The sequence below is a fragment of the Fulvia fulva genome, chromosome 10 (assembly GCF_020509005.1).
Source record: "Fulvia fulva chromosome 10, complete sequence".
Classification (NCBI taxonomy): Eukaryota; Fungi; Ascomycota; class Dothideomycetes; order Mycosphaerellales; family Mycosphaerellaceae; genus Fulvia; species Fulvia fulva.
In genome coordinates, this window is record NC_063021.1 from 54,881 (window position 1) to 82,305 (window position 27,425).

At 54.4% G+C, this 27,425-nt stretch overlaps 15 protein-coding genes across 15 annotated transcripts; 10 read left to right on the forward strand and 5 right to left on the reverse strand.

The window, feature by feature from the left end:
* Positions 1 to 653: 653 nt before the first annotated feature.
* CLAFUR5_11691 (uncharacterized protein) lies at positions 654 to 1,039 on the forward strand (the record flags this gene model as incomplete). Its single annotated transcript, XM_047910839.1, has 2 exons — positions 654 to 810; positions 882 to 1,039. The coding sequence occupies 2 exons, from the start codon at positions 654 to 656 to the stop codon at positions 1,037 to 1,039; spliced, it is 315 nt and encodes a 104-aa protein (XP_047767585.1).
* Positions 1,040 to 1,747: 708 nt separating this feature from the next.
* Positions 1,748 to 2,767, reverse strand: CLAFUR5_11692 (uncharacterized protein; the record flags this gene model as incomplete). The annotated part of the gene is made up of 1 exon (XM_047910840.1): positions 1,748 to 2,767. The coding sequence occupies one exon, from the start codon at positions 2,765 to 2,767 to the stop codon at positions 1,748 to 1,750; it is 1,020 nt and encodes a 339-aa protein (XP_047767588.1).
* A 361-nt stretch (positions 2,768 to 3,128) lies between these two features.
* CLAFUR5_11693 (uncharacterized protein) lies at positions 3,129 to 4,264 on the forward strand (the record flags this gene model as incomplete). Its single annotated transcript, XM_047910841.1, has 2 exons — positions 3,129 to 3,602; positions 3,659 to 4,264. 2 exons carry the CDS (start codon positions 3,129 to 3,131, stop codon positions 4,262 to 4,264), a joined length of 1,080 nt encoding a protein of 359 aa, XP_047767587.1.
* Positions 4,265 to 5,933: 1,669 nt separating this feature from the next.
* Positions 5,934 to 8,818, reverse strand: CLAFUR5_11694 (Urease; the record flags this gene model as incomplete). Its single annotated transcript, XM_047910842.1, has 5 exons — positions 5,934 to 6,014; positions 6,075 to 6,264; positions 6,325 to 6,602; positions 6,723 to 8,702; positions 8,798 to 8,818. 5 exons carry the CDS (start codon positions 8,816 to 8,818, stop codon positions 5,934 to 5,936), a joined length of 2,550 nt encoding a protein of 849 aa, XP_047767590.1.
* Positions 8,819 to 9,303: 485 nt separating this feature from the next.
* On the reverse strand, positions 9,304 to 10,868 carry CLAFUR5_11695 (Transcriptional regulator HMO1; the record flags this gene model as incomplete). Its single annotated transcript, XM_047910843.1, has 3 exons — positions 9,304 to 9,339; positions 9,439 to 10,584; positions 10,761 to 10,868. The coding sequence occupies 3 exons, from the start codon at positions 10,866 to 10,868 to the stop codon at positions 9,304 to 9,306; spliced, it is 1,290 nt and encodes a 429-aa protein (XP_047767589.1).
* A 684-nt stretch (positions 10,869 to 11,552) lies between these two features.
* Positions 11,553 to 12,021, forward strand: CLAFUR5_11696 (uncharacterized protein; the record flags this gene model as incomplete). The annotated part of the gene is made up of 4 exons (XM_047910844.1): positions 11,553 to 11,625; positions 11,681 to 11,713; positions 11,772 to 11,867; positions 11,921 to 12,021. The coding sequence occupies 4 exons, from the start codon at positions 11,553 to 11,555 to the stop codon at positions 12,019 to 12,021; spliced, it is 303 nt and encodes a 100-aa protein (XP_047767591.1).
* Positions 12,022 to 12,051: 30 nt separating this feature from the next.
* On the forward strand, positions 12,052 to 13,088 carry CLAFUR5_11697 (uncharacterized protein; the record flags this gene model as incomplete). Its single annotated transcript, XM_047910845.1, has 2 exons — positions 12,052 to 12,741; positions 12,798 to 13,088. 2 exons carry the CDS (start codon positions 12,052 to 12,054, stop codon positions 13,086 to 13,088), a joined length of 981 nt encoding a protein of 326 aa, XP_047767282.1.
* A 27-nt stretch (positions 13,089 to 13,115) lies between these two features.
* Positions 13,116 to 13,970, forward strand: CLAFUR5_11698 (uncharacterized protein; the record flags this gene model as incomplete). The annotated part of the gene is made up of 1 exon (XM_047910846.1): positions 13,116 to 13,970. The coding sequence occupies one exon, from the start codon at positions 13,116 to 13,118 to the stop codon at positions 13,968 to 13,970; it is 855 nt and encodes a 284-aa protein (XP_047767284.1).
* A 1,051-nt stretch (positions 13,971 to 15,021) lies between these two features.
* Positions 15,022 to 15,313, forward strand: CLAFUR5_11699 (uncharacterized protein; the record flags this gene model as incomplete). The annotated part of the gene is made up of 2 exons (XM_047910847.1): positions 15,022 to 15,210; positions 15,284 to 15,313. 2 exons carry the CDS (start codon positions 15,022 to 15,024, stop codon positions 15,311 to 15,313), a joined length of 219 nt encoding a protein of 72 aa, XP_047767283.1.
* Positions 15,314 to 15,662: 349 nt separating this feature from the next.
* Positions 15,663 to 16,394, forward strand: CLAFUR5_11700 (uncharacterized protein; the record flags this gene model as incomplete). The annotated part of the gene is given in 2 exon segments (XM_047910848.1): positions 15,663 to 15,946; positions 15,965 to 16,394. 2 exon segments carry the CDS (start codon positions 15,663 to 15,665, stop codon positions 16,392 to 16,394), a joined length of 714 nt encoding a protein of 237 aa, XP_047767637.1.
* A 491-nt stretch (positions 16,395 to 16,885) lies between these two features.
* CLAFUR5_11701 (uncharacterized protein) lies at positions 16,886 to 18,080 on the reverse strand (the record flags this gene model as incomplete). The annotated part of the gene is made up of 2 exons (XM_047910849.1): positions 16,886 to 17,841; positions 17,894 to 18,080. The coding sequence occupies 2 exons, from the start codon at positions 18,078 to 18,080 to the stop codon at positions 16,886 to 16,888; spliced, it is 1,143 nt and encodes a 380-aa protein (XP_047767636.1).
* Positions 18,081 to 18,723: 643 nt separating this feature from the next.
* On the reverse strand, positions 18,724 to 19,780 carry CLAFUR5_11702 (uncharacterized protein; the record flags this gene model as incomplete). The annotated part of the gene is made up of 3 exons (XM_047910850.1): positions 18,724 to 19,410; positions 19,439 to 19,605; positions 19,657 to 19,780. 3 exons carry the CDS (start codon positions 19,778 to 19,780, stop codon positions 18,724 to 18,726), a joined length of 978 nt encoding a protein of 325 aa, XP_047767635.1.
* Positions 19,781 to 21,059: 1,279 nt separating this feature from the next.
* CLAFUR5_11703 (3-isopropylmalate dehydrogenase) lies at positions 21,060 to 22,299 on the forward strand (the record flags this gene model as incomplete). The annotated part of the gene is made up of 2 exons (XM_047910851.1): positions 21,060 to 21,416; positions 21,469 to 22,299. 2 exons carry the CDS (start codon positions 21,060 to 21,062, stop codon positions 22,297 to 22,299), a joined length of 1,188 nt encoding a protein of 395 aa, XP_047767634.1.
* A 612-nt stretch (positions 22,300 to 22,911) lies between these two features.
* On the forward strand, positions 22,912 to 24,474 carry CLAFUR5_11704 (Cytochrome P450 monooxygenase himC; the record flags this gene model as incomplete). The annotated part of the gene is made up of 1 exon (XM_047910852.1): positions 22,912 to 24,474. One exon carries the CDS (start codon positions 22,912 to 22,914, stop codon positions 24,472 to 24,474), a length of 1,563 nt encoding a protein of 520 aa, XP_047767641.1.
* Positions 24,475 to 25,963: 1,489 nt separating this feature from the next.
* On the forward strand, positions 25,964 to 27,262 carry CLAFUR5_11705 (uncharacterized protein; the record flags this gene model as incomplete). The annotated part of the gene is made up of 1 exon (XM_047910853.1): positions 25,964 to 27,262. One exon carries the CDS (start codon positions 25,964 to 25,966, stop codon positions 27,260 to 27,262), a length of 1,299 nt encoding a protein of 432 aa, XP_047767640.1.
* Between the last annotated feature and the right edge of the window lie 163 nt (positions 27,263 to 27,425).

The window sequence follows — 27,425 nt, forward strand, 5'->3', positions numbered from 1 at the left end:
TCATCGCTGTAAATGCGTGTCTTGGTCACCGCCTGGGGAGTCGACATAGACACATTTTAGGTCGATACCTTTGTGGTCCGAGAAGAGACCTTGTCCACTGGGCTTGGATTCTGCTGTGAAGATGTTGCAACAACCGTTTGAATGCCTGGTTCATTTAGTCAGCCTCGAGAGTCCAGTCGTCTCTGTTGATAATCTTGTCGATACAACGGCTGTCGATCCGGATGCATCATTTGTCTGTCAAACTGGTTGCACCGCGTTGCGTCACACTCTGCTCAATGTCATGTCCGAAGCAATGTATCGCCAGCCCTACACTTCATGCTACACTAGCTGGTGGGGGGGTGACGAAGCGCTTCGCAGGACGCAGAAGTGAGTGTCAACATGTGAAGAAAGCTGCTTCCCAGCAAAGCCGAACAGCAGAAGCCGGCTCCAGCCGACCGCTGCCGACGTCACCACGCATCACAACAATGCAGCCGCGTGACTGCTATCTCGTGCACCACTAGAATCCTTCCAGGCTCCCACGCTCCACCCACACCTCGCAACCACCACCACCACAGCTCAGCCCATCTTTCCCACCTCGCTTCACTTCTCCTCCTCATCACCCAGCACACCAACCCAACCAACTACCAAACCCGACCACGAAACACTCACCAACCATGCTCTCCCTCCTCCTCCAACTCTGCCTCGCGGCCCTGGCCTTCGCCGCCCCAACCGCCAACGAGATCCACGCCACAAGCTCCAACGCATGGCAATACGGCACAGGCGGCGGAGTTCTAGGCTTCATCGTGCTGATCATCGATGTCCTCGTATGGAGTACGTCCCTCCCCTCCACCCCTCCCCCACCATCACAACACCCACCCACTAACCCCCACCTCCCTCAACAGTGGAAGTCCTCAAATCCAACCGCCCACCCCTCCCCAAGATCGGCTGGTCGCTCCTCGTCTTCCTCTTCCCGATCGGCGGTGCAATCATCTACTGGCTCTTCGCGAACCGCGCCGCCCACAACCAAGGTGCCGGGTACGAGCCTATTGGTGGTGCTTAGGAGGAGTCTACTATTGCGGAGGGGACTGTTAGGTGGCATAAGCCTGGCACGTGGAAGGTGAAGTGGGAGTGGGTGATTCCGGAGAGGGATGTGTTTCATTCCACCAGGCAGGTGTGCTGAGTGTTTGTTGTTGGTAATGGCTGGGTCGACAGCAGACCTGCGGAGTATGATTCGGCGTGCTGAGGATGCGGGATAGCTTGCTTATTGGTCATGCTTTGTGACTAAAATGAGATGATGAGAGTGTTAGGCTCATGGGGAGCTTTTTGGAAGCGATGAATTGGACTGTCTCGAAGCGAGTAGGCCATGGCTTACGAGGCAATGAATAGACGACAGACTATCGATTACAGTAATGAACAGTGTCTTTTATGATCAGCAACCCCCACTACCATCATTCACGTCTGTGCCAGACCTCTTCGACATATTGCCTGTGCTCGTGTCACCGCATGATGTGGTCACGTCTCATGACTTCAAGCTGATCGACCTTGCTATTCACGCATGTCCCTTCCATGAGTCTCGTGTTGTGTCCACTAAGCGTGATCCTGGGCATCTTGAGAGCGTAGGAGGCCGTTGGCACCTCATTCCTGCTACCCTGCATGCGTATCACGCAGTCAGTGCTGTATACCAACGATGTATTAGTGGCGTATGTGTATGTATACCTTGGTGAAGTAGCCTGGGCAAGATATGCGTTTGGAGGCCCAGCAGGTCTGTTCAAGCAGAGTTCCGTCTTTCCAGCTCTTTACCAGAAGCAATCGAGAACGGGCCATCGGACTTTGCCGGGCGCTTGCTTGTGTTTCCAGCTTCGTCATCGCTCTCACGTTTGCGCTTCAAGTCGGGTGAATCTTTTGTCTCCGTCGCTGCCTCGTCCGCAGTCTCGGGTTGTATGTAGTTAGCGCTGACAGCAAGATGATTGGCGAATGGCGGAGATAGACTAATCTGACGACGCAGTCTCATGTGCTCACGATTAACGTCTCGCAAGAACTCGGAATTGATTGCGTGCGGTAGCTTGTCTTCGTCGAACCAGGTCTCGCTGCCGAGCCAGGCGTAGATGTCTCGAAGCAGTTTGCGGAGCTTGGAGTCGGTCGGGGTGTTGTCGTAGATGAGGTTCGTGAGTGTGAGATCGAAGAGACTGGTAGTTCGCAAGACTCGAGTGATGTCGCGAATTACGGCATTCTTGAATCGGACGTCCAACATCCTCTCACCAAAGATGTAGGCGTTGATCAGGAGCTTGTAGTCAGTAGAGCCTGCTTGGGTGTACACCTTTCGGTCGTAGAGCCAATCCTGGTAGAGTTGGAACACTGCTGGTTCGTCATTGGGCAGTGCGATGATGCGGTCTTTCGCTTCTTTGAAGTCTTTGCTCCATGCAGTGCGCACGAAAGTCGAGTTCTCCGCTACGAGGCTTTCGTGAATTGCGAAGTCCCGTGGTGCATCAGCTCCAACTTTGAAGAGGACAATACTGCTGCCCAATGCCGACCGTTCGCGAGCAGCGTCGCCTTGATCCTCTGAGGCTGCTGGTCTCGGAAGTGGAATACCGTTTAGTTGCGCGACAGCCAGGTGACCCGCGTGACGGGTGCCCTGTTGGGTGTCGATAAGGCGCAACTCTTCGAAAGAGAACTTCGAGTAAGCGTCTTGGGCGGTAATGCTCTGGTGGTGTTGGACTTCTGCGCAGTGACTCTGGCGCTCAATGAGCGCCAAAAAGGCGCCATCGGTCGGCGGCGGCTGAGCTGCCATTGTCAGTGAAGCTCCGCGCTCTGGCGGCGGCTCTCTTCCAAGTGAGCACTAAGATACGTTAAGGTGGTCTTCAGTGGTTGCGAAAGTGCTGAGCTGACAGAGCGTGATGGAAAATCAGGACTTGTATACTTGCGCCGCTCAAGGGTGATGTCGCATGTCAGACGGGATGTCGGTGTCTGCAATGTCTGTGTGAAGTTCGATGATGTTTGTTCTCGAGGAAGAACATGGATTGTGTTGACGACGAAATCGCGCTTCAAGATCCCTGTCAACACGCCTGGGCCGGCCTGGCCCAAGTTCCTTACACGAGCCAGCACCTCAACTTCAACATCCTGCTTCATCCATTCACTTCCCATCCCACGACATGACGAACCACGTAACAAGCGGTGCCGGTAAGTGTTGGTACGAACACTTAACAATCGACATCCTCGCCAGCGTCCTCTCGAACAGCATCTTCCACCCCTTTGTCGCCTGGATCATCCCGCTCTGCCTCCGCTCTCTCCAAGCGCCGTACGATAGCAACGAGTTCATCGCATCATGCATATATGCCTCCTTCATCACATTCGTGTGGATGCTGAGCATCATCAACAAACGCGTAGCATATGGCTTGCCGCGCGAGATGGACTGGAATGAAGAGGTCGTGGCCATAACAGGCGGAGCCGGTGGACTGGGCAAGATTCTGGCTGAGATGTATGGCATGAGAGGTGCTAGTGTTGCGATACTGGATGTTGCCGTTCCAGAGAAAGAGAGTGAAGGAATGGCAGGAGTACAGTACTACCCATGTGACGTGGGAGATCATGCAGCGGTGGAGAAAGCCATGGAGCAGATAGAGAAAGATGTAGGCACATACTGCAAACAATACCCGTATATCACCTCGCTGATACCTGTTCTCAGCTGGGCCCACCCACCATCCTCATCAACAACGCCGGCATGGTAAGCGGCAAACCTCTCCTGGAACTAACAGCCCAAGAACTCCAACGCAACTTCAACGTGAACCTCATCTCCCACTTCCACACAATCCGCGCCTTCCTCCCCGGCATGCTCACCTCCGAAACAGGCGGCACGATCGTCACAGTCGCATCCGTCCTCGGCAAAATAGCAGCGAGCCACCTCGCCGACTACTGCGCAGCGAAAGCAGGCCTCATCGCCATGCACGCCTCGCTTCGAGCAGAACTTGCTTCCCCGACCGCACCAGAGGGAGCCGAGTATATACGAACTATCCTTGTGACGCCAGGCCAGCTAGCGACGCCATTATTCGGACAGCTCGAGACACCTTCGACGTTCTTCGGACCGGTTGTGGAACCGGTGGAGTTGGCGAGGGCGATTGTTAAGATGGTTGATGCTGGGGAGAGTGGAGAGATCAGTATGCCATTGTATGCGAGGTGGATCGAGTGGACGAAGGTGCTGCCTGTGGGGATGGATAAGGTGGTGCGGTGGATGAGTGGGATGGATCGGGCGATGGAGGGGGTTCATGTGAGGAGGAAGGGGGCAGAGAAATGAGCAGTCGAGGACGGCAGAAACTCGTTGTGATCAAGGAGCAAATAGGGTTTCTCGTCCACGGTCCCTATATCCAAGCGCTTTCATCCTCCTAAGATGCTGGAAAAGTCATCCAGTACCAGCAAGCCCCACAGTACCGCGGAACATCATCAGCACCAGTATCAACAACACCAACACGCCTTCCAACACCACCACCCCATCCCACCTACTCTCCCTCCCCACCGGGCTCCGCAACCAAACCTACGGGTACACCCTCCACATCCCTCCCCGCCACAACAAACCCAGCATACCACTCTCCACCCACTACAAATGATACTGAATCGAAGCCGCCCACCACCTCAAGAAATCCACAACGAGGCATGCGCCATCTTCTTCAAAGTCAAAACCTTCCACTTCGACACGGCAAGCGTTCGCAGCAGCTGGTCGGGAGACGTATTGAGCAAACACACGAAGTATCGTCGTCAATGCCGATGACACGACACGATGTGGGCTCTGATTGGCCGGGGGGGGATGTTGAGAAGGGTAACGAGCTCCTTCTGGCGTTGTCTAGGCTGGGGTCGCTGGTGGGGTTCAGTGATCTTGATATCGTTAGCTCTGGTTTCCAGGTCGAGGATCTCGACTTGCTTCGCGCTTTGGGAGGGCTGAGGGGGTTGAAATATTTTGAGATCTGGGTGATTTGGACTTTCCATGCGGACTGGTCAGATGGTATCGGCATAGGTGGTGAAAGTCTGCGGCGGAAGGTGGAAGAGCTGGAGGTGAAGTTGTATGGAGTCGTGGTGAAGACGTAGGGATGGTAGGGTCATTGGGGCGACTTGCTAGAGAGTTAGTAGTAGCATGCTGTCATGTTTTGGGAATTTGATAAGTTGATCGGTGTGGCTGCGTCTGTGGAAGGCTCGAAGACCTGAACAGCATGGAACGCCAGCCAGTGCCACCTCGGGCTTTTGTGTCGAGCGCGGCGGGAACACTCGGTACTTCCAATATCAGGAGATCGTTGTTGGCGTTGTGCGCTTCACGCGATGTCTATGCTCCACGCATCGAGCTAGCAAGCTAGCGGGTTCAAGCGATGGCGTCTGTAGCGAAGACAGCCACGCGCTCGGCGGCGATGAGGCAGTGGAGGAGTTGGTGACGAGGATCCGCATTGAATTGGTATGTCGAGCGCCATGATCAGAGACGGTACGATGGGTAGATGAAGAGGACGAAGTAGGGAACCTGAGCAACTCAGTGACCGATCTCATAACTTCTTGGAGAGCAGATCCCCAAGAAATGATACTCAATCGAAGCTTATCGTTTACTCGGGACACATCGACAACTCCGTTGCAAGGCGCGCGCCATCTTCTTCTTCTCCTTCTACTCTCAGACTGTTGCTAGGAGGTAGGTGACAAGCATTCGCAGCAGCCGGTTGAAGATCCCATTGACAGGGCGTCCGGCGAAGCACCATTGACAAACCTCCGCATTGCATGCCAACTGCACTCGAAGGAGCCATAAGACCCGCCATGCAATGCGCTGTGTGACCTGACACGGCCCGCTAGGCGGCTGTAACGTCAGCTGGACCACGGAGAAGTAGATAGTTGCAACGGCGCTACACCACAGCTCCAATAAAAGAACAACAGCAACATCATAATAATGTGTTATTGCCGACATCTTATACTCCACATTGCCCCTCACAAGCACATCAGAAGACAAAATACCCCTGACTCAACGGCAACGTCTCCGCCGGCTCCGCCGTACAAATCTTTCCATCAGCCTCGACAGTCTGCAACACACACTAGTCAGCCTCCCATCTACGCGACCTCAAAGCTATCGTGACACTCACATATCTCTCCGCATCAACCTTCATCCTCGGCATCAAGTCATTGAACTTCATATCCCCCTTCCCAATCGTTCTACACCCCTTGACCGCCTCAACCCTACTCTTCAATCCATACTCCTTCCTAACTTTGCCCAAGCTCGCCTGGCTGACCCACGTTACGGTCGTGCAGGGGTTGAGGGCGCCGAACATTGGTCTGGTATGTCAGTGTCAGCAATCATCAGCGGCAGGAGTAGAAGGGAGGAAGTGGACATACCTCATAAACACCGGCTCCACCGTCGGAATACTAGCATTCGGATCCCCCATCTGCGACCAAGAAATCATCCCCCCCTTGACGACTTGGGCCGGTTTCGCGCCGAAGTTGGCAGGATCCCACAGCACGAGATCTGCGAGTTTGCCCACTTCGACAGAGCCGATGAGGTGGCCCATACCCTGCGCGATGGCAGGGTTGATGGTGTACTTACTAACATACCTCTTGACGCGAAAATTATCAGCATCCGTGCCTTCATCTTCAGGGAGGAAACCTCGTTGAACCTGGACGCACACACACAGTCAGCAACAGAACCCGCTTTCAACAAGAACAACCACAACACCATTGCCCTCGTCTGCATCTGCATCTGCATCTGAACCCAGCAACAGCAACAGCAAACATACCTTATTCTTATGCGCCGTATTCCACGTCCTCCCCACAACCTCCCCACACCTCCCCATAGCCTGAGAATCACTACTCATCATCGAAATCGCGCCCAAATCATGCAACACATCCTCAGCCGCAATCGTCTCCGCCCGAATCCTGCTCTCCGCAAACGCCACATCCTCTGGAATATTCCGACTCAAATGGTGACACACCATTAACATATCCAAATGCTCATCGAGCGTGTTGGCCGTATACGGCCTCGTCGGGTTGGTAGACGACGGTAAGACGTTGGGGTGTTCCACCACGCTGATGATGTCCGGGGCGTGGCCGCCGCCGGCGCCTTCGGTGTGGTAGGTGTGGATTGTGCGGTGCTTGAAGGCTGCGACGGTGGTTTCGACGAAGCCGGATTCGTTGAGCGTGTCGGTGTGGATGAGGCATTGGATGTCGAAGTCGTCGCAGACGCTTAGACAGGAATCGATGGCTTTGGGCGTGGAGCCCCAGTCTTCGTGGAGTTTGAGGCCGCAGACTCCTGCTTCGACTTGGTCGCGGAGGGGGATGGGGGAGGCGTCGTTGCCTTTGCCGGTTATGCCGATGTTGATGGGGAGGGAGTCGCAGGCTTGGAGCATTTGTTTGATCATGGTGGTGCTGGGGGTGCAGGTTGTTGCATTACTACTCGTGCTGGGACCTGTGCCGCCGCCGAGGAAGGTGGTGATGCCGGAGGCGATGGCTTCGTAGGCTTGCTGTGGGCAGATGAGGTGGATGTGACTATCAAACCCACCAGCTGTGATGATCTTATGCTCACCGGCAATAACATCCGTCGCTGCACCAATTACGAGAGCAGGGTCTACGCCTTGCATCACATCTGGGTTGCCTGCTTTGCCGATTCCAACGATAAGACCATTCTTGATGCCAATGTCTGCTTTGTAGATCCCCGTCCAGTCGACAATAAGGGCGTTGGTTATGACAGTGTCTAGACATTCCGCGTCGCGGCGACCACTGGCTTGACCCATACCATCACGGATAGTCTTGCCTCCGCCGAAGGAGCATTCGTCGCCGTAGACAGTCATGTCGCGCTCGACCTTGATCCAGAGGTCTGTCGGTCCAAGACGGATGCGATCACCAGTTGTGGGTCCAAACATGGCAATGTAGTCTTCTCGCGGCATCGAGTACGGGTCCAGAATCTGATCAGCGTCTGGCTGCTCAACATTCAAAAACCCACCCTCTCGCAACCTATGCATGATACCCGCATCCTCTTCGCCAGACACACCTTCCAAATCCTTAACATCCCCCGGAGCAACATCATTCCCACCCGCAATAATCCGATTCCCCGAAATCTCCACCAGCGTCACAGTCTTCATATCCCCCGGCTCAAACCGAATCGACGTACCCGCAGGAATATCCAACCGCATGCCCTTGGCCCTCAACCGATCAAACTCCAGCTTCGGATTCGTCTCAATGAAATGGTAATGACTTCCCACCTGAATCGGGCGATCTCCTTTACTCGTTACCTTCATCCTGATCCTTCTCCTCCCAACATTAAGATGAATCCTACTCGCAGTCCCCTTCACCGCAACCACCGCCCCGGGCATCTTTCCCCCCTTCCACGCCTCCAACCCCTCAACCGGCGGCCACGGAAACTTCCCCAGCCCAGGGATCGGCAGGAAACTCCCATACAACGCCCTCTCCAAATTCCCATCATCCGTCGCGATAGGGTTATGAATTGTCACTAGATATGTCCCATTCCTGAACGTGCCCTCCACCATCATCTCCATCAAGGTATGTGGAACGCTGGGCAGGACATGCCTGCGCCCCAACAGCGTTGTACCGATGGACATGAGGTCTGCCACGGTGTATTCGCCATCTCTTATCAACTCGTGTAGGACGCTCGCGATGAGGCCCAGTGCTTCGGTATGGTTGAGTCGTACGCCGCGAGCCAGGCGTCGTTGTGCGAGGGTGCCGATTTGGGATATGAGGAGCTTATCTATCTGTGTTGCGATCTCTTATCAGCAGCGCAACATCGCTGTCAGTCCCCGCCAGACTCGGTCGAAGACAGTCGCAAGCAGTGTAGACGCATATTAACGTTACAACATACCTCCTTCGGTGCCAACTGCATGTTTACGGATCTGTTACCTAGGAATGCCTGGCATAGAAACTGTGACTAAGAGTAAACAGTACTAGAAAGCTGAATGGCATGTAGGACCGAGTCAAGCTTTCGAGCTGACTGAAATTGGTGCGAGATCGGCTTGGGGAGCTTTGGTGGGGAACCTGGCAGCTGGAAGAGCCATCGCGTGGGCCTAGATTGTGTCGGATCTGGCCGATTGGGAGTGTGGTTGGATATTGTGATTGCGATTGCAGATGTTCGCAGATACTCGAAGCATGAAGGCAGCCTTTCGTTGCTCCCGTTGAGGTTGGTTTGCTGGGGAGTGCGAACTCTGCGAGGTCAGCGTTGATGTGAATCAGTGTTGAGGTACAACTGTATAGCATTAATCGACTATTACCGCACACAGCTCGCTCGCACCAGTGGTTATCATTAGAACAGCAGGACGCCGCGTCGACAGCAGGGCATCAAACACACAACTCCAAGTGGTAGAAACCAGATCAGGCCGCTGCCTCGGGCTTGCGCTTCTTCTTCTCCTAACGCGACATCGTTAGCAACGTGCATTACAGGCAGCGCGAAGTCCAGTTCGGTGCTCAGCGCTTCGTGATAATTTCGAAGCATGGCGCGCGACGTACCTTCTTTTCCTTCTTCAGCTTCTCGCTCGACTCTGGCACGAGCTGTGAAGACGGTGTTGCAGCCGCTTCAGCAGCCTTGTCGGCGTTCGACTTTCTTCCCTTCTTCTTCTTCTCGCCGTCGCCTGGCGTAGGATCCGCCTTACGTTTGCGAGTCGGCGATGAGGAAAGCGCAGCCATCTCAGCAGCAGGTGGTGCGAAGCCATTCACCTGCAGACTGCTGAGTTGCTGTGGGGTAGGTGCGACCGGGTCTGCTCCTGCCTGATGTTGATGGTTTAGTATGTGATCGGCAATAGCGTTGCTCGGAAGGACGGCATGGCAAACGATGCATTGCATCACTTGGTTGTACGCGCCTTTCCTCTGCTTGGGCACACTCACTTTGGCCGTCTTCCTTGCCTTGGGTGTCTTCTTCACGGCTTCCGCCTTCACCGGCGGCGGCGCGGGTTGCGCTGGCTCGTCTTCCGACTCCTCCTCACTCGAGTCGTCGCTATCGTCGCTGGAGTCATCGTCATCTTCCTCTTCCTCGTCCGCGCCTGCCTTGACAGTGACAGGGCCTGAAGGGGAAGGTACCTCGTCGTCATCTTCGGCAGCTGCGTCCTCTTCGCCTTCGCCAACCTCACCGCCTTGTGCTTTGTATTGCTTGACTGCTTCGTCGTAGTTGACCATCTCTTTCTTGTACGCAGCGCGGTACGGGGCTTGCTCTCCGGCGGGAAGGCTGTTCCAGCGCTCGGTAGCGATCTTCGAGATGTCACCAGCTTTGTTACCGTCTGCAGGCGGTCCCCTAGCCTGGACTTCTGCGGCGATCTTGGGGCGCATCTCTTGCAGGTAGCGGAAGTAGGCGGTCAGAGGACGCTTCGGGGCGTTTGGGTCGCGTGGCTTGTACTGGCGTTTCTTCTTGCTGCCGTCGGCATTGAAGCCTTGTGGGATGTTGCCGTTCGGCCACACGTTGCCGGGGATGGGCATTGCGCCATTGCCATTTTGAAGAACTTGGTGGGCGAGCTGGGCGACGTTGTTGATGTTGTTGAACGGTTGCATCAAGTAGCTGACGTCGAGCGTGCTTCCTTCGTCGAGGACGGCATTGGTGTGGGCGACATAGGCCTTGACGGCTGTGTCGATGGCGCCAGAGAGCCCGACGAAGGCGTTGGTGAGCTACATGAAGGCATGTCAGTGGGTGACGCGTGTGCGAGGGCGCGTCGCTGTGCGTGGTGGTTATGACCGCGGCGCAGGCATATGGTAGCTGCGACACTGTCTGACAGCTCGAAGCGGCGGGAGTTTGATGGCGCGTCGCGTGGCATTGATGGATGTTGTGATGAAGCTTGACTTACAGCATTGCGCGTGTGCACAAACTTGTCCTTGTCGACGATGACGCTGATCTTCTCACCAGTGGGGTACGGCGAAGGCTGCGCCATGTCGAGCGGCGGATATTGATCCATCTCGCGTGTTCTGCGGCGTCCTATGTGGAAGAAGTGGTCGAGTGGATGATGATCAGCTACTGGTTTAATTGATTTGATGGAGGAAGGTGTCGTCGGGTAGGCGACACGCTGGAAGTTGGGCGAATTTCAAGCCCTTGCAAAATTTGATTGTTGTTCGCGTCCCGGCCTCCTTATTCGTCCTACCCCGCCGTGCCTGCCCAGTACTTTGTACTTCACTTTCAGCATACTTTAGTGAATTGCAAGCATCCTTTCAACTATCCACACACCTAGTCATTCACTCATCCCCTCCATCGGGCTTCTTGACTGTCTAAATCAATACAGACGTGGTTTTCTTGCTGCCAGCGCATCATATTGCCTGCCGACGGTTGGCCTTCACTGTCTCGGTTGACTTTACTCGGAAGGGACGATCATGCAGAATCGAGGGCCTGCGCTTGCGCAGCAGGAATATCTGAAGCAGCTGCTACAACAATGGCCCAAGGTGAAGCATAGATACGTATTGCTTCATTCCCTTGCTTAGCTTCCAACCGGCAACCGCACCTCTCGAAGCCAAGATGAAGTTCTCCCTAGCCTCTATCGCGCTGCTTATAGCAGTAGCTGTCACTACATGCGTCCACCAATACTGATCTCATTCAGGCAGCGAGCTAACTTGAAACCAGACCCGACTACATCGAAGACCACCCAACCATGATGAGCACGCGCCAGGGTTGTGGAGGTGGCGGTGGTGGCAGTGGCTACTCGGGCTACAGCGGCTACAGCGGTACAGCTCTATCATCCAACACTCTGCTAGCGTAGAAGGGCTGACCAAACAATAGGCGGTGGCTACAGTGGAGGTGGCGGACACAGCGGTAAGCATCCCTCAATACGTCCTCCCTCGATCCTCAGAGAGCTAACAGAATGCACAAGGCCACAAGCGCGATATCGCCTCGACCAACATCGCCTCTTCCCTCGTCAAACGTGTCTTCGGCCTGACTACTCGACAGCAGGGCTGTAATCAGGGCGGTAAGATCAAGCCTGCTCATGCGGTTCTATCTGATTTACTAACAACGCCACAGCGATGTGCACAAGCAATGCAGACTGCGTCTCGGGCTTGTGCAACAACCCCAGCCCACAGTGTCAGGTTTATGGTACTTGTGATCCGTGTACTGGAAGTTAGATCAGATGGCAGGCTGTGTACGAAGCTAAAATGTCATGCATGGCTCCACGTTTCCGGAAGATATTCTTTCCATGGCTTTCGAGTTTGAGGTCGAGGTGGCGAGGTCGAGGCGGCGAGCACATGTCAATGCTTCGTTCACCGAAGAAAGACTCCAGCGGGCCGTGCCGTGAAGCACTGCCACTCTTATCGCTCTCGCACACCGTGGCTCTTCTCTCTATTCAAAGATCGCACATTCTGTTCTGCACCAACCTTCATCACACGCGGACTGCTCTGTTCGTGACGATGGCGAAGCGAGAACTCACGCACGACAGCCCAGACACACAAGAGCTCGAGCCTCAAGACGGCTCAGCACAGTACTATGAGTACTACTACCAGGATCCAGACTACGACGGGGATGATAGACATCTACCAAACATCAGCTCCGCTGCTGAAGGCATCGACACCTCATCTGACTTCGTGCTGTGCAACTATTCGTGGCCGGAAGTACAGCGACTTGGTATGCGCGCCTCGGTGGTTGCGGATGGTGACGTTCACATCTCACTATCGCCTGAAGAAGAAGACACGATCGTCTTGTCGAGCACATTGCTGAAAGCGTCGCATCCTTTCTGGAAAGCTAGCTTGCGCGACCGATGGCTACCACAGAAGACGGTGACGGGCACCAACATCAAGAGACTCGAGCTCGAGTTCTTGTCTCGTCGAGAGAGTATCCTCGTTGGCAAGGTACGTATCCCGCCGTAGTTAAAAGTAGAGAACGCCGTAGTAACAGCCTCCATCAGACCGCAATAACCGCTCCCCATCGTCGACATGCCATGTTCCTGGACACCCAAAACGAATACTATCGCGACTGCCTGCGCTATTCGTGCGGTGATTTCGACGAAGGTGCGTTAAGCCAACATGTCGATTGGACCGCATTCATCAAGGCCACGATCAACGCCCACAAAATTGGATTCGCAATCTTATGTGGTCACCCCCTCAAAGCATGGACAGGTCACCCGTTCGGACTCTCAGACGACTGGATTATGTTTCCAGACACTCCCACTCTGGTAATACTGCGGCTGCTGGACTAAATCCATGAGTATGGCTCCCTGCACAAGATGCGCAGCCGTGTCACGGACTTCGTCCTCGAGCATGGCAGACCATCAGCGGCGCCCTTCACCTATCTACGTATTGCATGCCACCTCAGGTCGGAAGCGCTGTACAAAAACTCGATTGCTGCTGCAATGGTGAACTACGAGCGCCTTGTTGTCGACTATAACGCCCCCGGTATCTACGGCGTTCAGAAGCCATACCCACAGCAGAGACTGATACAAGAGCTCGGAGGAAACGAGGAGCTGGCAATGCGAGTCATGGCCGCACACAGGACGTACAAAGATATGCTGCAGACTCTAGACAGCGAGCTCGAGAACCTCAATCCGGCCGTCCGACTGCCAAGAGGGCTCACTATCACCAAGACACGACTCTACACTCTCAGCGCCAACATATTCCACGCCTGGTACGATCAGAGACGCCACGCTTGGTACAACACAAAACGACGTGACCAAGTGCTCCGCAACCGTTTCCGCCAAAACGTCTACAGCACCCTCGTCCGCGGCAAGGTCGACGTGCGCAGCATCGTCGGGCATTGGAAAGCCCAGAACAAGCAGTGGCGTACGAGACTCCCTCGCGGCACGACTATCCAAGGCCTCGTTCACGCAGTTCAAGAGTGCTTCGAGCACGCGGGCTCACTGGCCATGCAGCTCTTCGATGAGGACATGGTCTATCGTGGACCTGACCAGAGGGGCCAATGGCAGGAAGTTCCATTGTGTGAGATTAGTAACGACTATGTGTACCCGTGGCAAGAGGACGGGGAGCGTCAGCAGGAGTGCATCTCTCGCTACCCTCGTCACATATCGCGTAGCAATTTGAGCGTTGTGATGGAGGAGCCTTCTATGGGGGACGACAGGCTGTGATTTGCTTCAGTGTCACGAGAAGCGTGGGATGTGTTGCTAGGATGGAGGTGCGTTCAATGTGGCGGGATATGGGACTAGGGACGACTCTCAGCTATGTAGAAGCCACGAGATTGGTAAGGCGCGCCGAGGCTCATTGACTAATGGTAGAGATAAGCTGCACTGCTGTGTTGACATGTCACGAAGCATAGCTAGCATGAAGTTGGACTCGCTTGTGATGTACCTTGTGCCGCCTAAGTAACCCTTCTTCCTAGTCTCTAGGGGCACTGTACTCGGACACCATACTCGGCAAATTCATTAAGTGCCCATTGATCTTAATTAACACACGGGGGCCCGACTTTTTGGTGGATCCTGCCTGACCCTCCCTGACCTCCCTAACCTCCCTAACCCCAACCCTTACCCCCTACTCGTACGAGTCTTGTGTACAGCCTAGATTTGAAGGATGTGTTAAGCTCAAGTTGAAGCTCAATCAAAGTCGAAGTGCGGCCAAATCCCAGGTACGCTTTGGACATTGGAAGATCTGGCGCAGCGGATGGTGACCGAGTATAGTGTCCCAGTATGATGTCCCTAGAGACTGGGACCTTTCTTTGTTTGCATGACAAAGCTTCCAGCTCGAGCTAAGTCGTTAGCACATGTTAATGCTTCTGTTCACCAACAACTTGATTAGCGGGCCGTGCCGCAGTCATCTAGCTTGCGCATGATGCCGCCCTTCAACTACGAAGTTTTATACTTTGCTTCTACACCGTCCTCTCTCTGCTGTGATATGACGTATCTGTCTCAATGGCGACGCGCACGCTGAATTATAGCTCCGTCCTCGACATCTATAGCTACCCCCGTGCGACTCCGATCAAACCAGAAGATGGCTCGCCTACATACTACGAATACTATGCCGACGATCCAGAGCACGACGAAGATGACAAGTACTTATCAGGCAGTCTCGCAAAAGGACATATAGACCCGATCGACTACACGAAGCATCTCTACTTGTGCAAACCATGTTCCCACACAGATAACGAAAGTTGGCCAGCGGGCTACTGTCGTTGCTAGTGGGGACATGCAGATTTCACTATCGCCAGAAGAGGAGGACACTATCATCATACCGAGTGACCTCCTCAAGACACATTCATTCTGGAAGGCCAGTCTGGGCGATCAGTGGATCAAGGGTAAGACGTTGGAGGGCACGAGCATCAAGCGCTACGAGCTCGAATTCAAGACACTACATGAAAGTCTACTTGTCGGCAAGGTACGTGCACATGCAAGATCAATGGAGCATTAGAGTCCTAACCCAGCCACGAAGACTTCCGTCACCGCTCCAGCCGAGCGAGAAGCCCAATTTCAAGCCGTGAGCAAAACGTGCTCTTTCGGAGAGTACTATTCGAGTTACGACGAGCATGCCCTCAGATCTTCCGACTTCTACGGCCACGTCCGGGCGACTATCACTGCACACAAGATCGGCTTCGCGCTACTTTGCGGCCATCCGCTGAAGGCTTGGCGAGCATTCGAGAGAAGAATTGTACTGGCTGGACACTGGTGATTCTCAGACTGTTGGACTGGACTCATGAGTATAGCTCGCTCGCGTCAATCATCGGTCGCCTCATAGGCTTTGTCATCCTCCGTGGTACGCCCGCTGAGACACCGCTAACATATCTCCGCATTGCATGCCACCTGCATTCAAAGGAGCTGTACAAGTCCGCCATGAAAGCTGCTGTACTATCCTACCAGGACTTTGTTGACGACTCTATCTCTGGAAGCTCCCCAGAGGGCGGCCTGGCGGCTCAGCTAAGACTAGTTCGCGAACTCGGCGGCGACGAGGAATTAGCCAGGCGTATTGTCACCACTCACGCAAAGCACCAGATTCGACTCAATGACATCCATTCTGCTCTTGAAAATCTGTCAATGGTCTACTATTTTGGCGAGGAAGCCTTCACCGACAGGGACACTCGACTGCATCGAGTAGCCGAGAAGATCTTCAAGCACTGGTAGGATGTCAATAGCAGGATTTTTCACGCTCGTTCCAACGTTTACAAGACTCTCACACGCGGCAAGCTCGATGTACCCAGCATCGTTGGCCACTGGAGAGCTCGCAACAAGCACTGGCAGGCGCAGCTACCACGGAAGGCTACCTACGCTCAGATCCTTTTCACGGTCCAGCAACTCTTTGACCATGCAGCCAGTATCGCCAGTAGACTGTACGATGAGGACGGAAAGTATTGTGGACCAGGTTATCACGGTAGATGGGAGGATTTGCCGAGGGATCTTGTGGACGACCGTCGCCTCTATACATGGGAGGTTGACAACAGATGGCTCCAATGCGATACTCCTCGAACCACCTTGTCTATTGTCACCGAAGAGCCTTCTATTGGCGATGATGAGCTGCCAGATGACTCGCCTGAGGAGGCTACGGGTGAGTCGGATACCGAATCATGAGACGGGGGGAAAAGAGCTGTCTCGCCCGCGGCCAATACCCTCTGAGATATTAGGTACAGCTTCTCGGCAGTCCACCGTGGTAGCACAGTAGATGGAACGCGGTAGTATCATGTTCAGACCTCTGCTTCTTTCACAAACTCAGCTACAATACTCAAGGCCCCAAACTTTCTCCCGACAGCGGGCGGCTTTAAGCAGTACAAGGCGTATCTCCAGGCGAGGAGTCTAGTTCCGCTACGATCAATCCAATGTTAGTCATGTATGCCACGAGCCTCGTCAGAGCGAGACGAATCCAGAGCCAGAGCTAGAGCTGAGGGACGTCTTCGTTGTTACTCACATCTGCAATCGTGCCATGTACTGCATGGATCAAGTCTATGTCTCTTAGGCGGCGTGCTGAAGCCAGAAGAGCAGCCTGTCATTGGGCGCCTCCGCCGTACTGCACACCACCCAGCTACGGCACATTCTGCTTAGGATGTCGCTCCCCCATTGCCTTCTCAGTCATCGCTAGAGTCTTCTGCATGTTGTTGTGAAAGGTCTGGCGCATAACGTTCCAGCTCTGCAATGTCGCGCTCCAGATTCTCAGCCTCGATCTTCATATCCACATCCTGGTCTTCCATCTCCTCCAGGCCATACTCCATCACCGCTCGCACCTCAGAATCCTCAGAAAGTACAAACTTTCTGAACCGCAGTGTCAACTTTTTATAAGGCCCACCCGCCGGGGCCTGCTTCCACAAGCCACGAGCAAGGGCTTCTGCGATGGAACGACGCTCCGCCTGGGTCTTGGTGCCAGTGACCTCGATCACTTCCAGCGTGTCTGGATACACAAGGTCCGCGCCAAAAGCAGACTTTGTGTGATCCACAGTATTGCTCATCTGCTCGATCATTCGGCAGCAGCCGAGAATGCAATAGCAGTCGGTAACGTCGAGTTGAATGTACCGCACATTGGACGTCAGTGTCATTGCGAACTCTCGACGCCAGCCCCCGGTGTATGTCTTGCTGTCGTTATGGGTTGCAAGAATGCGCTCGTCCGCCGAGTGGGTGGGAACGCGGTCGTGCCACAAATACCGACTCATTGGAACTGACTTGTCGAGGTAGTTCTCCATGGCCCAGGCGACACTGATACTCGCGAGGTAGTGCTTAGCCAGATCGCGAATCTTGATGCTGTGCTCCTCGGGAGGGCCTCCGCCGTTGTCGAGGAGGAGTTGGTTGGTGTCGGGCGCAAGAACAATCTGATTGTGGGCGAAGAGCGTTTTGGCAGCCTCTTGGCGCATCTGTCGATTGACTGAGAGCAGCTGCCACTCTGGCTTCGGGGTGTCTTGATAGTCGAGATGTCGCATATCGGAAGGGTTGTAGCGGTTTAGAGGAAGGAACACCTTCCCGCGCGAAAGGCAGAGCTCGTACACCATGTCGCGAAGCTCACGGGGGAGATCTAAGATACGGAAGCTCGTCGCTATTACGAGTTAGTCGAGGTTTTGGACATCAATCCCTCACATGCGACTTACGTATGCTGTGCTCCAGTCGAAGATTAGCCATCGTTGTCACGAGGTCGTCCATCTTGTCCCAGCAGTCGTGGTGTGCGATATCAAATGTCTCTGACTTGTGGTGAAGGGTGATTGTAATTTTGTACTTTGGAGTCGGAGGGTTGAAGCGTGGAGTGTTGGTCTCCGCTAGCGCCGTTTTCGACTTCATGTGCGTGTGACAAGATTCACTGTCACCTTCATTCACCAACGAGATATTTGGCAGCTGCTAAGATGACGACACGCGATCGCCAGGGCAGTACGACGCCCTATAGCTTCGTGTACATTGCTACATTCTACACTATACAGTGGCGCGCTGACAGGTTCAAGCAAGAATCAACCTGTCGGAATCTGGCCAAGCGCTCGGCGGCATGTGAATTTCCCACCAGTCTTTCGTGCGGTCTTGTGGTCAAGGCTCGCCAACAAGGACTCCTAGACGCCAATGAATTGTCGCATAGCAAGCGCTGCTCACACTGACTTGAGCAGATAAGATACGAACCAGGAACTTCGAGTACACAGTGGCGCTCCGTATGGCCGGTTCGCTGCGCGACATGTGTTACCATAAGCGTATAGCAGTCCTTCCATCTACAAAGTCTCGATCAGAGCCGTAGCCATCGAGCGCAAAGATGAAGCAGCGCTAGAAGTTGCTCTCTTGCAACGGTACTTGCGTACCGTTCTAGGATTTTCCTTCAACTTGCACAGTCTCGCTGTACGCGCAAACTCATCCTGCAACAGCATACAGTACTACTTCTAATCAGCAACATCGTACGCCACAATCATGCCCCAGCCTCTTACCCTTGCCCTGACCCCTTTATTCAGCGACTGCAGAGTACTGTTCTATGCAACATATGCGACTCCAAGAACTCTTTGACGTGGCCATCCTTTGGAACGGGCGCATTGGTAAAGCGAAGAGTGAGTGGTGTTTCGGAGTTCAACTTTTCGGACACAATCAGTGCGTGCAGTCCATGTGCAAGCGCACGCCTGATCTTTTGACGTTCTGTCCTCGTCTTGGTACCAAGGAGCTCAGTGACGCGGAGAGCATCCTCCGGGAAGACGTGGTTGTCATAGCCGTCGTCAGGTCCCTCTATGTGCCGGAACGAACGAGCAAATCTCTTTGCCAGACGGCAGCAGCCTTGGTGACAGTAGCAGTTGCTGACGTCAATCTGTACATGTTTCATGGGCCTGACGAAAATGGCATCCAGCCAGTCCTTCCAGATAATAGCATACATGTATTCGCTCCATGCGAAGTGGTCGTCGAGTATCCGAGCTTTTTTGTCGCCCGTCTGCTGAGCAAATCTGCGCATTGTCACTTTTCTTCGTTCAATCCCATCTCGAAAATTGGACTGGTTCAGTGCTATGCTGACGTTGGTGAGATAGCGATGCGCAAGATCCGCCAGCGAGAGTTGACTAACATTTGCTAGTGAAAGTTGACTGTCTCTCTCGTATGCTTCTCCATACGATAGCAGGTGCTGGTGATCGTTCGCAGTGAGTATGACTTGATTCTGCGATAGCAGCAACTTGCCGGCTGACAGTCAGGAGCTGCAATTCTGGTTTTTCGTACGAGTCTCGATCAAGGTAACGAACATCGTACTCGTCGTGACTCTGCTGCGGCAAGAACACCTTGCCCTTCGCCAGGCAAAACTCATAAACGATGTCACGGAGCTCCCGAGGTAGGTCTAGGAAGCGAAACCCGCTATCTGTATCTTGTCAGCTCCGATGTCATTCACAGGTTATGGCGCACGACCTACTGATACCGAGTTGCTGCTGCACTTCAGCGATGTCTGCCTCAATCTCAGCACACTCGGCCTGAAGTTGAGCCATGAGTACTTGCCTCGCAGCCAGACGCTGCTGCAGCTGTTTGATGCGCTCCATTGCGGAGTGGCGGGCCTGTGTTGTTGTTTCCGTGCGAAGCAGGGCTCCGCCGCCGATGTTGATGAGATCGGTGACTTTCGAAGGAGCAGAGATGAAGTAACCGCAGTCGGTGGCGCTAGTGTCGTTTGTCTAAGCTCTCAAACGCTGCGTTGTGTAACCTGCGCGTCGCGTGTCGCGTGCCGAGAGACATGGTGCGTGCGCCGCCTGCGCCATTCACCTCGCTTGAGTGGCTTGTGAACTTGTTCACACGCTTTCCAAGGAGGCACAAAGTGTTCATACGTAGGGCGACTCTCGCATCATGTGACAGGAAATACACTAGACTTTGTGGTCTTTCTCTCTCTCATTGAGGCAGATACCAGAGCATGTGTCAATGCGCACTTTCGTTGCCGCAGAGCGTTCCGCCAACATACTGATACATGGGCTCGCCCTCGAACACGCTAAGGCACAGCTGCACAGCAAGGTACGATACGACTCAGATGAAGAAGATGGCGTCCTTCCATCAATCGGGGAATGCAGCGTCTTGTCGCCAGCCGCAGATGTAAGGCATCATCTCGGCGTGAGACCAGGGTCCTGGTCTTAGTATCGATGGCCTGGTAAGGTTCCAAGAGAATATCGGGAACGGCAGAACCATGAAAGCACAGAATCGCAGTGAGTCAGTGATTATGGGGGCCATTTGCTGTCATCATGAATGCAAGAACCCGAGGGTTCTTCCGGTTATGGTTCTGTGCAATGGTCTTGTGACGCTGGGACTGTCTCCACTCACTATGCCAATGCACAACAGTAATTCCAGCTCGTATGATGTATTGAGGGCGACAAGGCCATGGTCATGAGATGCAGCAACGTATCGCCTACCCACTTCCAGCCAGTGCCGGACCATATCTGCGAGTAAGAAAAAAGCATCTGAGGAATGCGGTGGATCAAGGTCGAGCATCTTGGCAACACCAGCGATATATCTGCAAATGAGGAGACTGGCCGCTTGGACATCTGAATGTGCTATTAGTATGCAAGCATGAAGTGATATTCTGCAACTCGTTGCCAGTTTGATCAATGAGGAGAATCCCTGGAAGTCTTCCGATGTCGGCCTCCAGGCGTGGTGTGGCGGGGAAGCTCGTGGACTGGCATCACGGATAACGACAACAGAGAGCCGATGGCAATCGAGTTCCTATAAGAATGCCTAGACAGTTCCTGTCCAGGTAGGAAAGGGTCATACAACAGAATTTAGAGCTCAGTGAGAAGAAATCGCCACCTAAAGTCAACCCATACGATTGCACGTCCGAACATGGCAACAGCAGGACCCAACAGCGCTTCGGCCAATGGCCCGACAGCGAACGTGGCGCCTGCCAAAGGGGGCAAGATTCTTGTGTTACCTGGTGATCACATAGGTCCAGAAGTTGTGACCGAAGCACTGAAAGTCCTGGACATTGTCGAGCAAGCAACAGGCGCCAAGTTCGAACGAGACTTTGACCTTTGTGGTGGATGCTCGTTAGACAAGCATAAGGACTCCGTGACAGAAGAAGTTCTGCAGAAATGTGAGAAGGTCGACGCTGTCTTCTTTGGGAGTGCGGGCGGTCCGGAATGGGGCACTGTCCAGCCAAATCCGGAGAGTGGGTTGCTTAGGATCAGGAAGAGGATGCAGGTATGTTGACGTCGGAGTGGTGTTTGCAGCACGTTGGTTGACTTTTTCATAGATCTTCGCCAACCTGAGGCCGTGCAAGTTTGCGAGTAAGACGATGGTCGACTGGTCACCCATCAAACGCGAGATCATCAAGGACGTCGACTTCATGCTCATCCGCGAGAACTGCGGCGGAGCATACTACGGCGACAAAGTCGAGACCGAAGACTACGGCCGGGATCCATGGGAGTACTCACGACCTGAGATCGAACGAGTTGCCCGTGTCGCCGGAGCTCTGGCTCTACAACACGATCCACCCCTGCCCGTCTTCAGCGCTGATAAAGCAAACGTGCTGGCCAACTCACGAGTCTGGAGACGGGTAGTCACCGACGTCTTCGCCAAAGAATTCCCTCAAGTCAAGCTACGGCATCAGCTTGCAGACTCCCTGGCTATGCTCTTCATCACCAAGCCAACCGCATTCAATGGCATAATCGTCACCGACAACACCTTCGGAGACATCCTCTCGGATGAAAGCGGAGGCCTCACAGGATCGCTGGGGTTGTTACCAAGCGCAAGCTTGGCTGGAGCGCCAGGCACCGACTTGGGTCGCAACAGTGTTGGGGGAGTTATTGGGCTGTATGAGCCAGTCCACGGATCTGCTCCAGATATCAGTGGGAAAGGCCTCGCCAATCCGGTCGCACAGGTTCTCAGTCTGGCGATGATGTTGCGGTATTCGTTCAATATGCATCATGAAGCTGATGCGATCGAGGAGGCGATTGCCAAGGTCCTGGATTCGAAGGCGGATGGTGGGTTGGAAGTGCGCACGGGTGATCTAGGTGGGGAGGCTACGACGAAGGACATGAGTGAGGCTATTCAGGCGGAAGTCAAGCGGTTGCTGAGGGTATAGCTGTAGCCTATAGTCGGAGAACAGATGGCCACAGCGGCCGCGTGCATGCCACGAGGATTTGAGCCATGTGTGGTATCGGGAGGATTCATGTGGCTGCGGGGATAGGCGGAATGGTACCGACCGACCTGCTGTTATTTCGTCGACACGTCATGTGGTGTGCCGAATGGTCTTGTGGGCCATTGTTAATACTACCTTATTGCTTCATGCACATCGTTATGCAGCGTGCACATCATGCACAAACAGCCGGCGCCGGCTCGGCTAAAGCGGCAACGTCACATCCAACCACAGGATCGAGCATCTTCACTCTTGTTCTCTTGCGGCCGAGAGCAACATGTGAAGAGTAATGTTGACACAACATTACCTCGCACATTGTCATGAGCACAGGCGTGGTACAGCAGACAAACTGACCAAGCGTCATTGGTCACCTCGGCGGAGACATGGACGCCACGGACATGCCGACATCCATGAGAGCGGAGCACCTGCTCCGTTTCAGCTGTCTACCCGAGCACACGGCTTGACGGACCTCAGCCCTATAGGCATCTTGGTCTGGCCATCTATGAGTGAGTTCTATTCCTTCTCTCTCACTGTGCTCTGCTGTGAAGCTCTATCACGATGGACTTTCTCTCGAATTTGCCACATGCCGCTAAAGCCGCCATCGGCTTGGCGGCAGTCTATGCTGTCTACCAGCTCCTCACAACCATCACACTATGGGCCGGGCGGCGAGATTTCAAGCGAGAAAGGGGCGTATTGGATGCACCATGGCTCCCACAGCGAGACAGGTTCTACGGCATCGATCTCTTCCTGGACAACATCAAAGCGCTCAAGGAACACAGATTCCTCGAACTGGGCTACAAACGCTTCACCGAGACAGGCCTCAACACCATGCAGCTTGTTGCCCTGGGACGCCACATGCATATGACCACCGAGCCCGAGAATTTGAAGACTATACAAGCCATCGACCACAAGAAGTGGGGACTTGGCAAGCGGCGGAAGATTGGGTTTGCTCCTTTGCTGGGGGCTGGTATCTTCACGACAGATGGTGCCGAGTGGCAGCATTCTAGGGAAATGCTTCGACCGAATTTTGTTCGCTCGCAAGTCGGTGATTTGGCAACATTTGAGAAGCATGTCAGCAACTTGATTGCAGCGGTTCCTGCTGATGGTGCTACTGTCGACTTGTCGGATTTGTTCTTCCGTCTGACGATTGATTCTGCGACCGAGTTCCTCTTCGGCGAGTCTACGGAATCGCTTACCAAGAACAGCTCCGAAGGTTTCGCAGAGGCGTTCACATATTCACAAGACTTCATCGCCCACCGATCGAGATGGGGAATGTGGGCCAAGCTTCTCAAGGCCAACGATCGCTTCGAGAAGGACAGGAAATTCGTCCACGACTTCGTCGATTACTTCGTCCAGAAAGGTCTCGCAAAGCGAGACACCCTCCTCGCCGAGAAAGGCAAAGCCGAAACAAGCGGCCGATACGTCTTCATGGACGAGCTTGTCCGGCAAACAACAGACCCCATCCGGATCCGAAGCGAGCTCCTCAACATCCTCCTCGCCGGCCGCGACACCACCGCATCCCTCCTCACTAACACCTGGTTCATGCTCTCCAAGCGCCCGGACATCTGGACAAAGCTCCAAGCCGACATCGCCACCTTAAACGGCGCCAAACCAACCTTCGAACAACTGAAAAACCTCAAATACCTCAAAGCCCTCCTCAACGAATCCCTCCGCCTCCACCCCGTCGTCCCCCAAAACAGCCGCGAAGCCCTCGAAGACACCACCCTCCCCCTCGGCGGCGGGCCCGACGGCCGCGCCCCCATTTTCATCAAGAAGGGTGAAATCATGGCATGGAATGTCTACGCGATGCATCGCCGTAAAGACTACTACGGTCAAGACGCCGAAGAATTCCGACCGGAGCGCTGGCTCGATGACCCAGATACAGGCAAGAAGGGGCTGCGGCCGGGATGGGAGTATTTACCGTTTAATGGGGGTGCGAGAATTTGTCTGGGGCAGCAGTTCGCGTTGACGGAGGCGAGTTATGCTACTGTGAGGTTGTGCCAGGCGTTTGCGGGGATTGAGAGTCGGGATGAGGAGGAGGTGTGGGTGGAGCATCTTACGCTTACTTGTGTTAGTCTTAATGGGGCTAGGGTGGGGTTGACGTCGAGGGGTGGGGGGTAGGGAGGGGAGAGGTGGTGTTTGGGAGGAGGTGGGTTGGTGTTGGGGATGAGCGGTTGGAATGGAGTAGGGGGACTGATGATGAGTTACTATCATTGTGGATGGATGTGTCGCTTTGCGCTGTTCGTTTTGTCGGGCTGGACACTTTGTTGACGCTGTCTCCTCCAGGTGTTGTACCCCAGAGCATCGGCTTTCTGGAAGTTTTCAGCACGGAAGCCTCAATCTCGTCTCTCCTAGAGGATGTGTAGATTCCTCCGCTCTCATACTAATGTTCTCCGTGTGAGTACAATGCACCAATCCTCAATGTTGAATGTTTCCTCACTGATTATGCATAGGTCATGCATGCCGCTCCATTCCTGAGATCGCTGCTAGGTTTCACCACTTGAAGCCTTCACATGTTGCCAAGACATGTCCATCGAGACCCGGAACCCTCCTCACGAGACCGGTCAGGTGCTGTGCAACGACAGTAAGGCCCGGGTATGGACTCTGGCCGTGACCACTCCATCGCTCTTCACGCTCGACCAACAAGCATTAATCGGTCCCACATGACACGCCCAGCACCCCCTTTACACAAGTGAAGCATCCACTCCGCCCAAACCACCATGTTTGCTCCAACCTCGAGGCCCTCAAATCCAGTAATGACCTCCAATACCTCCGGCTCCCGACGGCCGTAGACAACACAAACCGTCCATACCCACTAGCACAAGGAAACCAGCACTGCAATATGACTCGATAATGGTCAGCTATTAGTACCGCGACTCGGCGACATGGCCACGAGGACGGAAAGCCTCGAGACTATTTGCTAGAGGAGGAGCAACGGGCATAAAACTACCTCTCTTATTCTCACTATCGATTCTTTCTCATCAGAACAACAAATCAGTAGACACGGCTTCGAGGACTCAAAGCGATCACTACAGCCTTTGGATACAGTGATACAACAATCGAACTCACACTTCTATCATCTTACCCTTTGGATCTAACTCTTCCGAATCATGGCGCAATGGAACAATCCTGCTTTTAATGATCCTGATTACTGGCTACGCATGCTTGTACAAGCGTACAATGGCCACGGTGGGGCTCGGGATCAGGTAGTCGTAGCGATAGTTGAAGGCAACGGAGCCCTTCAAGTTGCAACCGCTCATGCACGATCGATGCAGTACCGGATCTTGGACCCTACACAGGTAGTAAACGCACGATACAACGTTAATCAACCGGGCATCACCAATCACGTTAGGGGCCAGCGTACGGGGTGGCTGAGAGAACTGAAGGCCGGGGTACCAGCTCCCTTAGGGGCCTATAACCCCGTCTGGCCTACAGGTCAGTGCGCTGGCCGGAGCAGGGAGGGTATCTTTTTTAACGCACGCAACGGTGATGCTGCTGCTCACAGGTTGATCATTGCCAACGCCGCTACTGATCGACATGCACACTTTTACATGCAGCAACTTCAGCAAGCACGCGGACCGCCAGCGCCAGAGCAGCCGCTACCGCCCCCATGGCTGAAGCTGGCGGCCCTGCACCTATGCCTGGCATGGCACTTATGCCCCCAATTGCCAGCGCTTCGACACACGCCGCCGGTGGGCCTATGAATCAAGGTGGCGGTCAGTACCCAGCACCCCCTCAGCAGCAGAGCTACAACCCAACAACTGGATATTTTCTGCCGACACAGCCTGTCAATGCAGCTCCTCAGGCTGCTGGAAGTTCACAACAGCCCCTCCAGCAGCGGACCGACGACTCACTGGCTGGAATGGGTGGTCTGTCGAATTCATCTCTGCTGACGCAGCCGGTCAATCCAGCCCCTCAGGCTACTATCAGGCGGGAACGAGGGCAGCCGCAACAAGTGGAGCAGCCCTATCACAGAGTTCTGGGGAATCTGAGAGGCCAACATGAAGACCGTATGGCGAGGGTGGCGCAGGAGGAGGAGCAGAGGGGACTCACCCAGCAGGCACCGCGTACGCAGACGTTCCCCGGCTATGGAGCGCCAGACACACGCGGCGCCCCTGTATCGCAAGATTGGGGAGGTGCGGCGCCAATGCAGCAAGGGCAACAGGACTCGAGGTCAACACGGGGTTTCAACCCCGCGTATGCACCATCAATGGAGGGACCACGCCGACAACAAGCACGTCCCCCTCCGCTCGTTATTCCCTCGGACCCGAACAGCGATCTCGATCTCTATGATGTATCTCCACAGCGTGTGCGGCCAATAGGTGAGTTTACGCCTGCGCCGGACGACCATATTGGAATAGCAATGGGATGGCCAGCACCTCGCGAAATGACCGACACTCAAGGTAGTAACCGCCCACGGGAAAGTGCGTCGCCCGGGTCTCCAGCAGACCCACGGCAAGGACCTGGCTCTCCAATGAGTGTCCAGACCAGTCCTGCACCACCAAGAGCCCCACGGCAAGGATCTGGCTCTCCAATGAGTATCTCGACCAGTCCTGCGCCACGAGGCTCGCAGCCAGCATCACCAGCTTGCGCTTCATTTCCTGCACAAGGTTCGACACCCCCTGCTTCAAGAAGCGGCCAAAGCAAGCCATCAGGCAGTGGGCAGACGAAGAGCCCAGCTGCTGACCCGAAGAAAGAACTTGCTGAACAGAAGAAGGCACAGAAGAAGTTAGATAAGGAAGCTGCTGACAAGCAGAAGGCGGACGCCAAAAAAGCCAGGGATGCTCTGGCTAAACAAGCCAAAGAAGCTGAAGCCGCCAGGAAGGCTGCAGAGAAGCTGAACAAGAAGAAAGATGACCGGGGTGGAAATGGAGGACCTTCCGGAAAGGGTAAGGGTAGGGCCAAGTGAAGACATGCTAGGTGCTTGCGAGAGTGGATATGGCCTATGCTGGTTCTGCATCTCTTTGGGCGTTCTCCTTGGGAGGGCAAAGTATGGGGACATCAGTTCGGCTGGAGAACTGATTCCTCCCCGAATGGCGGGTGCTTTTCGGTTGCTGCTTTCATGGGTGCCC